General features: G+C 35.1%; 1 protein-coding gene across 2 annotated transcripts; it reads right to left on the bottom strand.

Annotated features, from left to right (window-relative positions):
* Positions 1-220: 220 nt before the first annotated feature.
* SHOC1 (shortage in chiasmata 1) lies at positions 221-13,844 on the bottom strand. Of its 2 annotated transcripts, XM_082881409.1 has the most exons (10): positions 13,352-13,844; positions 12,064-12,150; positions 11,887-11,958; positions 9,091-11,090; positions 7,549-7,756; positions 5,904-6,371; positions 1,622-2,555; positions 1,005-1,525; positions 749-878; positions 221-631 (listed from the first exon to the last, which is right to left on the bottom strand). In XM_082881409.1, the coding sequence occupies exons 1-9, from the start codon at positions 13,718-13,720 to the stop codon at positions 774-776; spliced, it is 4,764 nt and encodes a 1,587-aa protein (XP_082737535.1). In that variant the 5' UTR covers positions 13,721-13,844; the 3' UTR covers positions 221-631; positions 749-773. The 2 variants fall into 2 exon arrangements, with proteins under 2 accessions (XP_082737535.1, XP_028095144.2); XM_028239343.2 differs by having other exon boundaries at positions 1,005-2,555.
* Between the last annotated feature and the right edge of the window lie 1,354 nt (positions 13,845-15,198).

Below are 15,198 nucleotides of genomic sequence, written 5' to 3'. Positions count from 1 at the left end.
TGTAGTCCTGGGTTTTGGCACTCTTTGTTCAAGTTTTAGGAGGAAGAAGAGAGCTAAGAAGACCGAAGATAGGGTTACCGATCAGAGGTTGAGATCCTATCTAGAAATTTGATTCACCTGAGCCCAGCAACCTCCAGTTCCCTACCCTCTTAGTCCAGCAATCCATTTGAAGGTTGAACCCACCAAAATGGGCCACCTAGGGCATCAGGTACCTCCAAACTTAGGATCAGAATCGTCTTCATTAATTTCACAATTTTGGTTTCATTTACACTACACATGAAACATAGAATTGAACTCCCAATCTTATATAGTGAAGGAAAAGGCAGTCTATTCCCTTTTCAGATTGAGTTTTCAGAAACAAAGTTGAAGAAGCACGAACAACTCTCAATCATGATATAACTTTCTATACAAGCCAATTCCAACAGAGTTGCTGTCAATGAAAACAAACCCCCCCTATATCAGTAACACTTTTTGTTAAAACATTCTTTCCCTTGTGTTTGTTGTTCATCAGTAACAAAATTTGTCATCACATTCTTTTATTTTATTTTTTTATTTTTATTTTTTTGTGCATAAGTGAAACTAGTCTGTGACCAAACCAGGGAGCAGATGTCTCTTGAAGGCCACGACCACTCTGCATAGAGAAACCACGATTCGATTAAGTTTTGAGTTGATGACCCCTAGGTACAATGTTATTAACATCTAAAAACCAATGCATGTAAAGAAAAAAAAAATGATACTAGTTTCATACATGTCATGCCAACCATTCTGCTATTTCAAGCTGTGTGGTGAAATCTTCTTCTGTCCATAGTGTGAGCATCTCTATCACTCCAGACCAGCTTACTTTGGCCCCCACCTCCACCCGTTGAGAAGGACAGTACCTGCAGTTAATTAAATGTAAAGTTTTCCTTAAAAAAAAAAAAAAATTAAATATATATATATATACATATGAATAAGTTCAATGCAATAAAAAATAGAATTCTCATATGAAATAGTACTTCACACACCCGCCTTGCTCTCTTATCAAGTGGAGTCCATGCTCGAACAGAGGATGTTGAGGTCTTCTTATTCTTTGATGAAGTTGATGGTTCTGTAGATAGCCTTTGCCTCTTCCTTTCAATGATTTTCCTGGGAGTGCTGCCTCCTTGATACTTGTAAAAGTCAAGAATAGACGAACTTTTTCTCTTAGTAACCTTTGATATATTCCCAGAATATGCAAAACAATGAGGCGACATGTCATGTGGAAGGGACTGCTGTCGCAATCTGCTCTTTTCCCTTATTCTATTAAGAAACTCTACCGTCCAAGGTGATCCTTGCTGTGGTTGAGCATAGTGAATGGCATTTGAAAGGGTTGTTCCACCATGTGGTATATTAGTTCCTTCTCTCAAACTTTGTCCATGATCTTTTGAAGAAACTTGAACATCGGAGTTGGAGCTAATCTCAACAGCAGTGGGAAAAGTAGGAAGGGAGCTCCTACTAAACGACAATTTTCTTGCAGTTCTAAAGTTTCCTGCCGCAGGATCTTTATCTGTCACAGGCACCAAACATGAGAGATCCTCCGAGTTTGAAATAGAAGAGAAGTCATTGTCTTCTGAAAAACTATCACCAATGTCAATAACCTCACCTTTTAAGTCCTCCCACAGATTTGCAGAATTATTGTTAAGACCACAATCCAATTTGTTCATCATAGCCATATCAAGTGCCTCTTCTGGACCAAAAAACTTATTATCCAAAGACCAACCGGGCTGTTTGATCCCATTTGATATCACAGTCCCTCTTGATAATCGAGAATCAAGCTGCTTGCGCACTTTGGAAGGATTCATCATCGCAACAACACCTGAAGGACCTGAACCCTGTTTTTCAGTAAACAATTTATCACTGAAAGATACACCAGGCTTCTCAATCTCATCAAACATATCCTTCGCACCTGAAATCCAAGTATCAAGTGGGTTGGACACTCTCAGATGATTCTGGCTGTCATCAGGAGATTGTTTTAACAGCTCAAAATGAAATAAGTCATCCATTGGTATGTCAAATTTTTGAGGACTCCCGATGTATTTTCCTTTCTTCCTCACAGGGTCAATTTTGCAATAGTAATGTTCAGAGTCAGTAGCAGAAGATACAGAAGAAGAGCAATCAGTCATTGCAGATCTAGAATCCTCCCGCTCCCCATATCTGCACAAAGTACTTAATAAACTCACACTTTCATCAGGAACATGATATTTCTGGATTTCATGAATCCTGCGCTCATGTGACCACTCAAGAAACTCCCCAAGAATGCCTCCCGATGACAGTATTGCATGAGCAGAGAGTGGATTAATTGATGGAAATGCTGTAAGAAAAGATTCTCCAAGAGTTTCTGATTCTGGCATTTTAGGATAAGTGCGTCTAGTTAACTTAAAGGCACGTCCAATGCAGCTCAATATAATTTCCTCAGTCAATTCAGATGAATATGAGCAAAAGAGTTGCAGATCAATTCTCAAGCTGGCTGCTGCAGCATACAGTTCATCTGATGATTCCATTACAGCAGAAAGGAAACTGGTTTCCCCCTCAAAAACCTGAGAAAATGAACTACAAATTGATAGTTTTGTGAACAAGAAAAGGATCTCATAAAAAATAAGCTTATTAAATGAGAAATGAACTGACATTACAATAATGGAAACTTCAACATTTTTTTTTTTGGATAGGTATTCAACATTGTTAACACATCCTGAACTAATTAAGTATATCAGATTGGCACAAGTCAATAAGCAAAACCTTTTAAGTAATTTTTTTTTTTTCCTCCTCTCATTTTCTGAAGCCAAATTGTTCAATTTAGGGCCTTAAATTAGTTCCCAAGGGAATAAATACATCATTACTGCTGCTGAAACTCATCTTCTGATCAACCTAACCTGACCTCCAATATACAAAATGATGAAGAATTTAAACTGAACCGCGATGATCAGATATGCACTCATGGTGTCAGTGTCTACCCATGCAGTAAATGAAACTGTAAATCACAGCATAGCATCCTAACTCAGCATAACCTTAACCCTAAACTCAAAAAGGCTGCACAGAAAACCAAGGAAACAGAGCACTTTCATAGAGCCCTTCTACTTTATCCGCTAAATATATGCCATAACTTCATGAGAAGTATGTTAGATCACCACTAGTCCCAAAAACTTAAGCTGTTAGAAAATCAACCCAACAATGTTATATCAAGCTATTCAACACACACTCTCACGTGCAACCCCATCTTACACATGGAGATACAAACATCAATATATATAGAGAACAAAGAATGCAAACAGTGACCAAATGCAAATAGAGAGACAAACTCAAGAACAAACCCCCCCCCCCAAAACCCCAAAAAAACTGAGTTATGATACCATGTTAGATCACCACTAGTCCCAACACCTTAAGTTGTTAGGAAATGGGTTCAAAAAACAAACTGTTCAACAAAGTACTCATATATACATGATAGCACTATGTGAGCATTATAAGAAAAACTCATAATTCACAAAATTCACTGAGATTACTGGTTTTCATGAATGTTAACATGTTTCTGATTTTAATCTTCTTAGCTTTTTAGGACTTTTGGAATAGTTATTTGGCCAGTGATTGATTAAGGTAAAACAATTAATAATATTCATATATACATGGACCTTGCGTTTAAGTTTATGAAGGTCTTATGCTTAGACACACACCCATACCCAATACTCATACCTAAGTCCATGTAACATACCCTCATCAATAATTAATGTGTGCAACAATCAAAGAGGGGTTGATACTCACCACAAGTTTCTGTTGGAAAAGTGAAGGTCAATATCAAACCCACCAAAGAGAGTAATTATGAATGGTGATGGATAGAATTAACTAAAAACCATTCAAAATAACATCATCGGAAAATTTGAGAGTAAAATATGCACACAAGTACTTAAGAGATCTGTTAAGTTAAAAAAAAATGTTAATAAATTATGTCAGCGGCGGACTGATACCCTTGTTTATCATTTTCCAGATTGATAGGAATTGTGAATAGCAAATAAACTCTCAATCCTAGATAATATGCAGTTTTCAAACATATGACCAAGAAGAAAAATATTTGAAACGGAATTTTTAAAAAAAATGCTGATATGAATTTCTTATTTCATATTTGCATTACATTATGTAACATATCAATTACATGTTCAACAATCATGTGTTTCGCAATCAGCATTAGCCAATTTGCTTTGTTAAGAACAAAAGTAATTAACATGCAACTTCTATCTCAGTCTGTCGATTGTGAGATAACTTAGTAATTAATAATTATCTTAAAATACATATGATAAGTAATAATTTCTCTCATATGTTAAGAACGAAAGTAATTAACATGCAACTTCTATCTCAGTCTATCAGTCATGAGATAACTTAGTAAACAAAACTCCATCATTCCTACCAAACTGGGGCTAAAAAAGAACACATGTTTGATCCCAAGAAATAAGAAAAAGAATGAGTGCATAATATATAAGATATCCTTCCATATCCTTAAACCATCTACAACTTATCTAATGACACACTATTCATTCATTACAATACAATTATCAACACCAGTATGATAATCAAGAGCATATTTTAGAGTCATCACCTTAAGGTTATGGTTATGGTTTCAAGTCTTGGGGCCACCACTTTGTGCATTATGCTAAAAAGGTTAGGTGTGTACTCAATCTTTTCCCTCCCAAACACACATTAATGTGTACTAATTGGGCGTTGTTTGTTTGTTTGTTTGTTTGTTTATATTTTAGAGTCATCAATCTATTTTGGATCTAGTAATATCTTGTAAATGATACATTTGCATCTACAATTGCATAATTAAAATTTTCATAGGATGAAAAGTTTACCAATGATTTACATTTCAGGAGAAACATAAACTTGATTCAACTGTAACTAGCATCAACATTTGAAATTTCCATTACGGGGAAAAAAAGGAAAAGAACAAGAGAAAAGCATGAAATTTCAATAAACACAGGAAAATATCAAACAAAAAATCAGAACCTTATAAACCAATCTCCAAATCACTCCATACAAAGTGTAAGTCCAAATATCTAACAACCATGTTCAGCTTGAAAACTATATTAGGAATAAATCACCCCTCCTCCTCTCTCATCACATCAAAATTTTCAGATCTCTTCAATACTTTAGAAGAGTTTATGCAGAACAACTGTGATGTGAGAGACAATATGTATTTGCATTATCAAGACAGCTTAGAAGCCTGAAATTTGAGAGAGAGTCAAGCTTGTTTGAGCCTGAAATACGTTGCTACGTATTACCCAATAACAGCATTCCATCAGTATCACCAATATCCAGTAAGTATGACTGTTATACTATGCTACATGGACTTGAGTACGGGTGTCGAGTGCGGTTTTGGGTCAATGTGTCGAATTCATCTAATTCCTAGTCCAAATACACAGGAGCACAACAAATATTCATATTTCTTGTTATGTTCTGTATAATATTGAAGTTTTATGCATCGTTTTATGAACTACTAAATATGCTAGTTGGGTAAATATCCAAGTATACATATCGATACCCTTATCCAATTGTTGAGTGTCCGACGTGGGTACTTCATTCATACATTTAGAAGAGTCCATGTAACATAGCTGCTATATAGCAGTGAGACCCAATGATATTTAATGATTCTCGTACATATTGCTTAGTCCATTACCTTCCCAAAATTCCTATGAAAGCAATGGGATAGGTTGACCTTCTCACAGAAAAAATGCAAACACGCCAACAACCTTGTAGAAATTGGAAAATTTCTTGTATCTTTCTCAAAGGAGTGCCTACTAGAAATGGTCAAAAACAAAATATTCCCAAAGAAGCAACATTCTCTCGCCATAAAAGCAGTTGTAAAACAAAACTTAAATAGCTTGAGTCTCATTGGAAATTACCAGAATGCAGCAGCTGAAAGCAAAACTTAGTGAGGTCAAAACATTGGTCGCAATATTTTCAATGCACAAGGATAAGCATGAAGAAGCTGCATCAGGAGCAGTTGCTTTCTTTCCAACGTTTCTGCAATCATACCATACCAAGCAAATTGCAGCACTAATTATAACATCCACAGGAAGTTTTAAATCACGCTCTACAATTTGTACTCCTTGTTTCTCCATTGCAAGAATTCTTTGGTATGTGCTTCTCCTGGAAATTATCATTTCTTTATCAGAATTCTCTGTGTTGACTATAATGACTGTGTCTGGAAAACACAGCCTGTTTGTAGGGATTTGCTTTGGTTCCACAGTCAATGGTGCACATGGAACTGGTAGAGGCATACAGAAAGCCTTTACGTCATCTGCAGCTCCTGAAGATCCCATATCGTACTTTCCCTTGTGAGGTACAAAGTTTAACAGTTCTTCCAACTTCTGCTAGTTATCAGGTCAGAATGATGATCACTTTTCTCGCATATAGTTAAATCTCAGCAGAGATGTATAAAGCTTTACAATATGAGTGCAAACTGATGAGTGTTTATTTATATATGACAGTCTATAGTGATAAACAAATTGTAACATGAAATAAAGACAGCTGGTGTATGATAACTATCATGAAATGGCAAAACATCCAAATTTACGTTTGGGCCTTTGAACAGAATAAGAGTAGAAAATATATCTTTATTTAAGGTGCTGAGTTGCCAAAAGTTCTCCAACTCATTCCCTAACTGGGAGTAACAAACTCACCAACATTAGTTTGCTGTTGGAATGATTGCAGCTCTACTCCTAATATCTCAAACTTGAAGCTTCTCCAAAAGTGTCTAATCAGAAGTGATGAATTCACCAAAAATTTAACTTCTTGAAACAATCAACCACCCCTAAAATTCCCCAGGAGTTTCTCTTGCTTCTACCTCTCAAGTCTACTGATATTACTAGTACTTTCAATTGTAAGGGAATACGTGTTACATTGGTCATTAGATCTTTGAGAACAAAATCCTGTCAGTAAACAAAAAAAGCAAGAGTAATTTCCAGAATGGCCTGGAAGATTTAGGAATAATCTGCAAGGAAAACAGAGTATTGAAGAAAGCCATGTTGAGGTGTGTATCCCTTAACAATTTTTAATTATATAATTGCTATTTGTATGTCATGAAGGACAGAAAAGAAAGGAAAAAAAAAATATCAATCTCTATTGTATCAAGTAAAAGACAAGCTAAAGAAAAAAGATTTATTGCTCCAGCACAGTGATATCAAAGCTATGAAGCACAAATAGTAATGAATTTAGTTTTGCTATGCTTTCCTGTGTTTCATAATAATCCTTTTTTAAGTTTGTTTACTTCTTCAGTTATTTAGAATTCAATCGACCTTCACTTTAAGGCTAGATTTCATCATATTTAGTAAGAAGCGATTACAAACAAACATATCAGACTCATCATATTCCAGTTGAAATAAAGCAGTAGAACATAGTATGAAGATCCATGCATGTATGTCCTTCCAGGACAATTGCATCATATTTTTTTCTTCAAAAAACAACATAAGGATAGTTACTCTACTGACAGTTCAACTTCAAACAAGAGAAGAGCAACATAGCTCATTATTAGGGAAAGGGACTTGCCATCGTAAATCCAATATTCTGGGTCATGCCAACACCTTCACAAAGTGCTTTGGGAGCACTAGAGTCCTCCAGTTCCACCTTGAGGAAATGAAGACAGGGAAAACCAACTGGATTGGGGGAAATCGTGGATACTCTAGATGAGCTGCATGAACCTCCATATTCCAAGATCATGCTGAATTTCTCAAAAGGAAATGATGCAGAAACATGCCTTGAAGATAAATTGTAGAAAGTATTATTACTGGCTGATTAAAAACCTGTTAAAAATTCATAGAAAACTAAAACAGAAGAAAAAAAGCCTCCGAGTATAGTAATTTAAGGTTTACTAATGATATAATAAAACCAAAACACATATTTAAGTATAAAAGGCCTTAAATGCAGAACTGCTTTTGACTGTGAACCAGTGCGCAGCAGGATTATGGTCACTATGCATATAAGGAATCATGTTGCAGTATAACAGGTGGTTCTACTTGGCTTGGGTTTCAATAATAGTTTTTACTTTTTGTAATATGCTACGTGTTTTGAAGAAGTAAACGTGTGAAAATATGTACAATGGTAAAAAGAGAGGAATACTTCTCTACTAATATTTAAAAATAATAATAATAAAGGTACAATTTCTAGACAACCATAAACAATTGGAATCGTTTGGATAAACATAAAATTAAACTACTCAAAAATAAGAACATGTGATTATTAGACAGCAAATTGAAAATTCGGGTCATTTTTTAGTGAACATGATTGCATAATTTGAAACATCTGATTGTTTAGAAAACCGTTGTACAAGTAGTTAATTCTACCAGCTAGGATTACAGATGACCAAATGCATCAACGTCTACAATAGCAAGTGGCTAAATATGTTGCACAATAAGGGAAAATTCATACTTATAATTTATGAATACAAGGAAACCAAAACATGCATGTTGTTGCATCTCTGTCATTTATTGTTTTGGTATAAATTTTATATATATTTATTTTCAAAATATTTCATTTTTAATCAACATAATACATTAACATAAGGTCACCAAAAATATTCAGTGCATATAACTAATCAGAAGCGCGTATGCAGGATAATATATCTTATACAATTATAATTTTAGGACTTTTTATTTTATTACTAGTATGCCAATGTGCTCTTGAGAGAATAGTACTTAGTCACTTGATAAGATGACGTAATAGAACCAACCAGAGCCATGACGTACAATGTACATAAATATCTACATCACTGGTCTTTCTTTCCTTTTGAATTGCAAGCTCTGATAGAACCCTGAACCCAGTGGCTATTGCAGGGAACCAATTGAAAAACTGGCAACATTAAGTGCTGTCTGTCTTGTGTTCCTAGAATTATTCGTATCTTGGCACAAAATTGGCAAGTATCTAACCGTATTTTGAACTGAAAAAGTTAGAGAAGGAATGAACTGGGAATAGTAAATTTGCAACGAATATCCCCTAAAATGTACATCATCAAATCAGCCCTGGGTAAGTTGTATTTGCATGCTAGATCAAATCATTCATCGGAAAATACATCTAGGAGACTTGAAAACTTACTCATTAGATATTAAACAGCAATCTGAATGCAGCACATCTGCTTTAGTATCTATGAACTTATTGCTGTAACACAGATCTTTTTTATTGGAATGTGTGAAAAAACTTTGTTGCTCGTTGTAGGATATCTGCATGGAAGTTAGCAGCCTCTTCAATGGCCACCAGAAAACTTGCTCAGCCACAATCAATACTTTCAAACTGTAATCATTAATGTTAGATTGCAGAATAGCCTGGATCACAGACAGTGATGGATGAGATGCAGTTATATCTCTCTCAGCCTTCCCATGCATATCTTCAATTATGGTCTGGAGAAAACTTATTTTAGATTTTAACCAATCAAGAGTTCTACATAGCTTATCTACATATAGATACGTTGTATGGATGCCATAGTAACACAAGTACCAAGCCATCTGTTTAATCGCACAGAGAGTAACTAATGCCATAGTACTATCATCACCATGAGCCAAAGAAGTTCCTCGGAAATTTGCTTTTTTAATCCAGTCCATCAGCTTTTCCGTTGGAAGCCTGAGCAATTCAGTTTCGTTCATATCCAGACATGAATGCTGTATCTTTGTCAGCTCTATGTCACTCTTCAAGATAGCTAGATAGTTCTTTTGGAAGTTATCAATGAGTTCCAGAATATTATCAGACAACTTAACTTGATGCAACTTGACCTCCCACTGCTGAAATTGTACTGTGGTGGTAGCACCTGGTGCAATTTGGTCAGTAGATGAAACTGCAGGAAACATAGTATTACCATCAAATGCCTTGACTGCAGGTTTAGAATTTCCCCATGTCATAACCTCCCGAGGATTAAAGGAAAAACTAAGATCATTAAACGGTGTTATTGATTCACCTAACGTAGAAACTCTATCAGCATTGATGTCAGATAAGACTTCTCCATTTCCATGTTTTTGACATCCATCATTCAACAACTTACCTGAAGCATAGTCATTAAGACACACACTTACTGTCGAAATGCCACCAGACAGTATATTTAGTGTTTCCTTGTTATCTTCTATGTTTGCCCCATTTGGTGTATCACCAGAGAAAACAAGATCAAGCATCAGTATCCCATCATTAAGACATTTCATATCAGAATTGAGAATGTAATTATTTATCTCCAAAACTTGTTTCCAACAAGAGGAGTACTTTTCACAGTTTCTATAATCTTCCTCCAAAAAATGCCAGTCCAAATATATGCCATCAGATGCAGAAGAAGGCTGTGGCTTCAAAGCAACTAGCATTTCCTCAACGAACACAAATGGTGACCTAATCTTTTCATTTTCAGAAAGAATAGGAATGGGCAATGATTTAAATGACTCATCTACCAGAGTGAGCTCATGACTAACAATCAATTCATTAAAATTCCTGATGTTGGAATCTTCTAAAAACATCTGTTCACATGTTTCTGCTTCACAAACAGTTACAGAATTGGAAAAGACTTCCAGAAACTGATAGGAGTCAAATTCAAGGAACTGGAATTCCTCAAAATTAACTGGGCTCACTGACCAAATAGAATTATCATCTGGTATTCCTCCATGAAATGCTGATTTTCCTTCAATAAAAGATAGTTCGAGTACGCTAATTAATTCTGTTTCTAGGTAAAAGTTTGAGCTTGGTGGCACAGATTCAAAGCACTGCTTTGATAAACAATGATCTGCAAGATACTCTAAGATGTCAATGTCCAAAGAACCCAAAAGTTCCTTTCCATCAACTATAACTTCCCCTCTTTGTGGGCACACTTGGGGTTCAATATTTTCAAGAAGTAGAAATTCCTCTTCCATAGATATGCTACTGAAAATGCCTAGACTAATCTCATCCACTTCTAAAAGCGGGAATGTGCTGGCATGGAGATGAATTTGATCATAATCAGAAGCAGCATCTTCCAACAGAAAAGCCTTCTTCCCCATACAGTACTCTGGAGTAATATCATCAACTGAATAAAATGATTCTAGAATCTCAATGGGATGGTGCAGTGTAAGCACTAGATTGAGCATGTCCTACAAGAAAGTAAAAGATTTACTGTCAAACTAACTTGCTTAGGGTGCATACAGATATAACCAAACCAAACCAAATCAAACTAAGCCTTGTGTTGTCCCCATCAAGTGAGGTTGGCTACATGAATTCTTATTCGCCATTTCGCTCTATCAAGGTCTATATGCTCAATTAAACTAAATAAATTCATATTTTTTTTATTATCACATCCCATGTCAAATTAGATGTTCCCCTTCCCTAAAATTTCTATTTATGCTAACCATATCACTCTTCCTAACCATTACATCTACAAGTTTTCATTGTACATGACTGAACCATATATCTATTATAAAAAGAACACAACTCACTTTGGTGTGAATCTTTGTTACACAATTTTGATTTTCAATTATGTGCATCGAATTGCTAATTGAATGAATAAAGGATTTTTGGCCAAAAGTCCTTCAAATAAATTACATCTTATGAGAAGTCCAAGCCAAAAAAATTTAATGCCTAAAGTCCTTCATTTTATATTTTTTATTTTGGACATTTTCCCTCTCTCACAATGCTCTCTTTTTCGTTTTTTCTTTTTTCAGTTTTGGTACCTTGCTTGTTTAAACATTGTGATAATACCACCACCTAAAAAATGTATACTTCAAGTTCAGTGTCATCATACCACCACCATTGTGATCAAAATGTTGACAATAACAAGGTAAAAGCTTCACCATATTTGAGTTGCTCTTTTGCCACTCACAAAAGCTGTGGCTAAGGAAATCAAAAGATGTTGATTGTAAACACAAGCAGGCATAGTATTTAAACTTTTACCACATTATTATCAGCCTCTCCAACTGCATCAAAAAGTTGCACTTTCTCTTCTTCAAAGAAGCAAGCATTTTCCTACAAGAACCATAGAATAGATTATATAAGAAACTTCATGACACATAATTTACATTCAGGACATATAGATACAACATATACATAACCAAAGTAGGACATTCTTACCAAGAATAGATCCAGCTCTGGCAGTTCGAATTCGACCACTTCAAAACCATTTTCTTCCTTACCATAAAAAATGGACTCATTCTTCTCCTGCAATTACATGAACTAGACTGTAATGAAGATCTAAACCACATTTGAATATAACTAATGCTAACAGTCCGAATCAAAGCATGTTGATGCTTTTGGTAACTCAGCCTATGGGTTCCAGATCTAATATTTATCACTCTTCACTTCCTACTCTTCAAAAAGAACTTCCAATTCTTCCTACAAGTTAACATAATAAATACTCTAAAAGGAACTTTCTTAAACAAAATCTTTCCTCACTAAATTACACTGTTGTCACTAGAATTGAATCCACAAAGATTCAGACCAAAATTTCATTTACTTGTCTCCAAGTACATTTTCCCCTAAGGAAAAACATTTAGCACAGAAAAATACTTTCAACACAACATACCAAATAGATTCTGGAGGGTAGAGCTCCTAAGGCAAAAGAGAAGGGGTGAAAAAAATTGCACTAGCCTTTTGTTTGGTCCCTCAAGAAACAGAGGAAATTCAAACAAGACAGAGTTGAGCTGCAATGCTACCACAACCAGAATATTTTGTCCATGATTTATCATTGGTTTTACATTTTGAAGGACATTTAACGCAGATAGGCATGCGCGCGCGTGAGAGAGAGAGAGAGAGAGAGAGAGAGAGATTGAGATTGCTATGAAGAAATCAAAAACAGCTAATTCAAAACTGCATTTGATGTCATTCAGATATCACCAATGTTGGTCTGAATACTTCAATAAGTATGATTAGTTTTCAAATTCCACAGTTGAATCAGCCAAAGCCTTTTAAATTTTGTAAGTTTAATAAATAAATAAATAATAATAATAATAACTTGAGAGTTAAAACTTACCCTATGAATTGGAAAGTCACGACCTTACCTCACGAAAATTAAATCTTCTTACTACTCAATTTGAAATTTCTTCCATATTTTTTGATGAAAATTAAATGAAAGCAGCATTGGAGGCCAAAAAAATCACAAGAGATCACTCAAATGTTGATGTAAACGAACAAGTTGAACATGCATTTGCTACGACTTGATTTACACGCACGATAGAATAAAAAATATCCTAAATTTAGTAAACTATGATTGATCAATCTCAAAGCTTCAAAAACTAAAATGTTAGCAAAATTTATGGAAAATTAACAAAAAGAAAAAGAAAAACTGGTGTTCACAGTGGAAAAAACAAATGCAGCAAATGATCAAATTCTAAACTGCATGTAATCAATCTCACAAAATTACCTCGGGAGGTTTTGCCTCAGCATTGCTTCGAGGACTGAAGTTTCTCCGCTTATCGAATCGAGCATCTCCTGAAGAGGAATGAGTATTCGAAAAATCTCCAGTTTGGAGATGGATGAAGCTGGGAACAACGTCGGAGAAGAACTTAGAGAGAGCGTTATCGATCGGTAACGTATCGGTATGGAGAGAGAGGCTCAGAGCTGGGACGTCATCGAAGCAGCGAAGAAGATGGTGGTGGTGTTCTTCTTCTTCTTCGAAGGTCTGGAAAGGAGGAGGAAGGTGAGGCGGTGGGAGGCGGAGGAATTCTAGAGTTTGAAGGGCATGGATTGGGGCGGAGTTGAGGTAGTCGATGCTCAGAAATCGAGTTCGCATTTACTTTTACACACTTTTGACACTGCTTCGCTTTGAACTGAAATAGGCAACGGATTTGATTTTATAAGAGGAGAGAGCAAGCGACCGAGAGCTTATATACGTCACCTCCTTGTCTATTTTCTAAATTTTTTTTTTTTTTAGGAGGAATCCTTCCAGTCGGTGAGTTTTGAAAAAATAGATAAAAATTAATTTGTTTTGTTTTTTTAATTTATTAAAATAATATGTAAAAAATTGTGAGTGAGGATAAGATTAAGGCCTTATTTGTCGTAACTTAAAAAAGTCAAAAAGTCACATGATCTTATTTAAGTCACATTATTTCTCTACCACATCACTTTAAACTCAATCCATACCTAACTCATATTTCATAACAAGTCAAAAAGTACACTTATTTAGACCATCACAAACCATCCCTAAAATATGTTAAAAACTTAAAGATGGTTTTTAATCATCTTTTCAAAATAATCCTAAGAGGTGTTTTGGGAAGATAGTTAAAAGTTATGTTTTTTTTTTTTTTTTTTAACTTTTTTGTGAGAGAGTGGAGTGGGTTAAAAGCTGGGAGGTGGCTTTTAACCCACTTCTCAAAATAGGCCTAAGTCTAGGGGCCGCTATTTGAGCCTACGGTCTAAATTATAATTTAAATTATTTATTTTATTTGACATTTATTATCAGAAAGTGTAGCCATATAGAAGATTGAACACATATTCTAGTATAGAGACTGTGTATTCTGTCGATCATCTAGATGACCGCTCGGACGACCGACTATGGTGTCAACCGCGATTGTCATCTTGACTAAAATTTATCGACCGCAACTATCATGATATCTTCCGATCATCTGGCCAATCATTCGATGAAACAGCTTTTGTGTTTGATTTTATGTGCGCATAACATTACTGATTTATTATATTTTACCTATAACGAAATTTAAATCCATTTGATAAGTCTAACTAATTTAATTTATCACGTTGGTTGTCAAAAAAATTGATGACTTATTTTTATAGGGCATTTATTAGAAAGTCTCGTTTAGATAGCATATCTTCCATTTAATCTTATGAAAATTCTTGTAACTTACCAAGTAATAGGCGTTGGGGTGCCTTAAATAAGTGTACTTTTTGTCATTTTTAATTAAAAAGTTGAGGAAAAAAAGATGGATATTTAGGTTAACTTTTTGTCATTTTACGAAAAAATATGTAATAAAAAATTGTATAAATAAAGTGTGTAGTGGAAGAAATTTGATTGGTCGTACGGCTGCCCTGCGGCTACCCCAGCGTGTTTGCACAAAAAATAATTGCCTCATTCAGGGCAAAGTGTTTGGGTAGTGATGATCGGTCCGTGAGGGCCACTAAGGGTTCTGTTTTGATAATCTGAACCATTCAATATGTACAACTCGTCGAATATTATATGACTGTAAAAAATCACGTTGATCGGATATCGATAGCTATATGATCAGATTAGTTTTTTTTTCAATAGTTAACTATCAC

Source organism: Camellia sinensis, chromosome 1 (genome assembly GCF_055761805.1).
Source record: "Camellia sinensis isolate YWXY chromosome 1, ASM5576180v1, whole genome shotgun sequence".
Lineage (NCBI taxonomy): Eukaryota > Viridiplantae > Streptophyta > Magnoliopsida > Ericales > Theaceae > Camellia > Camellia sinensis.
Note: the sequence above shows the minus strand (reverse complement) of the source record. Positions and strands in the feature narration are given on the sequence as shown.

Excerpts from the sequence above, each read along its gene's own strand:
- SHOC1 (XM_028239343.2), bottom strand. The coding sequence starts at position 13,720 with ATGCGAACTCGATTTCTGAGCATCGACTACCTCAACTCCGCCCCAATC. Across the intron at positions 12,151-13,351 it reads CTGAGGCAAAACCTCCCGAG|GAGAAGAATGAGTCCATTTT; the intron begins GTAATTTTGTGA and ends ATGTAATTGCAG. Across the intron at positions 7,757-9,090 it reads TGCTGTTTAATATCTAATGA|GCATGTTTCTGCATCATTTC; the intron begins GTAAGTTTTCAA and ends TTTATCTTCAAG.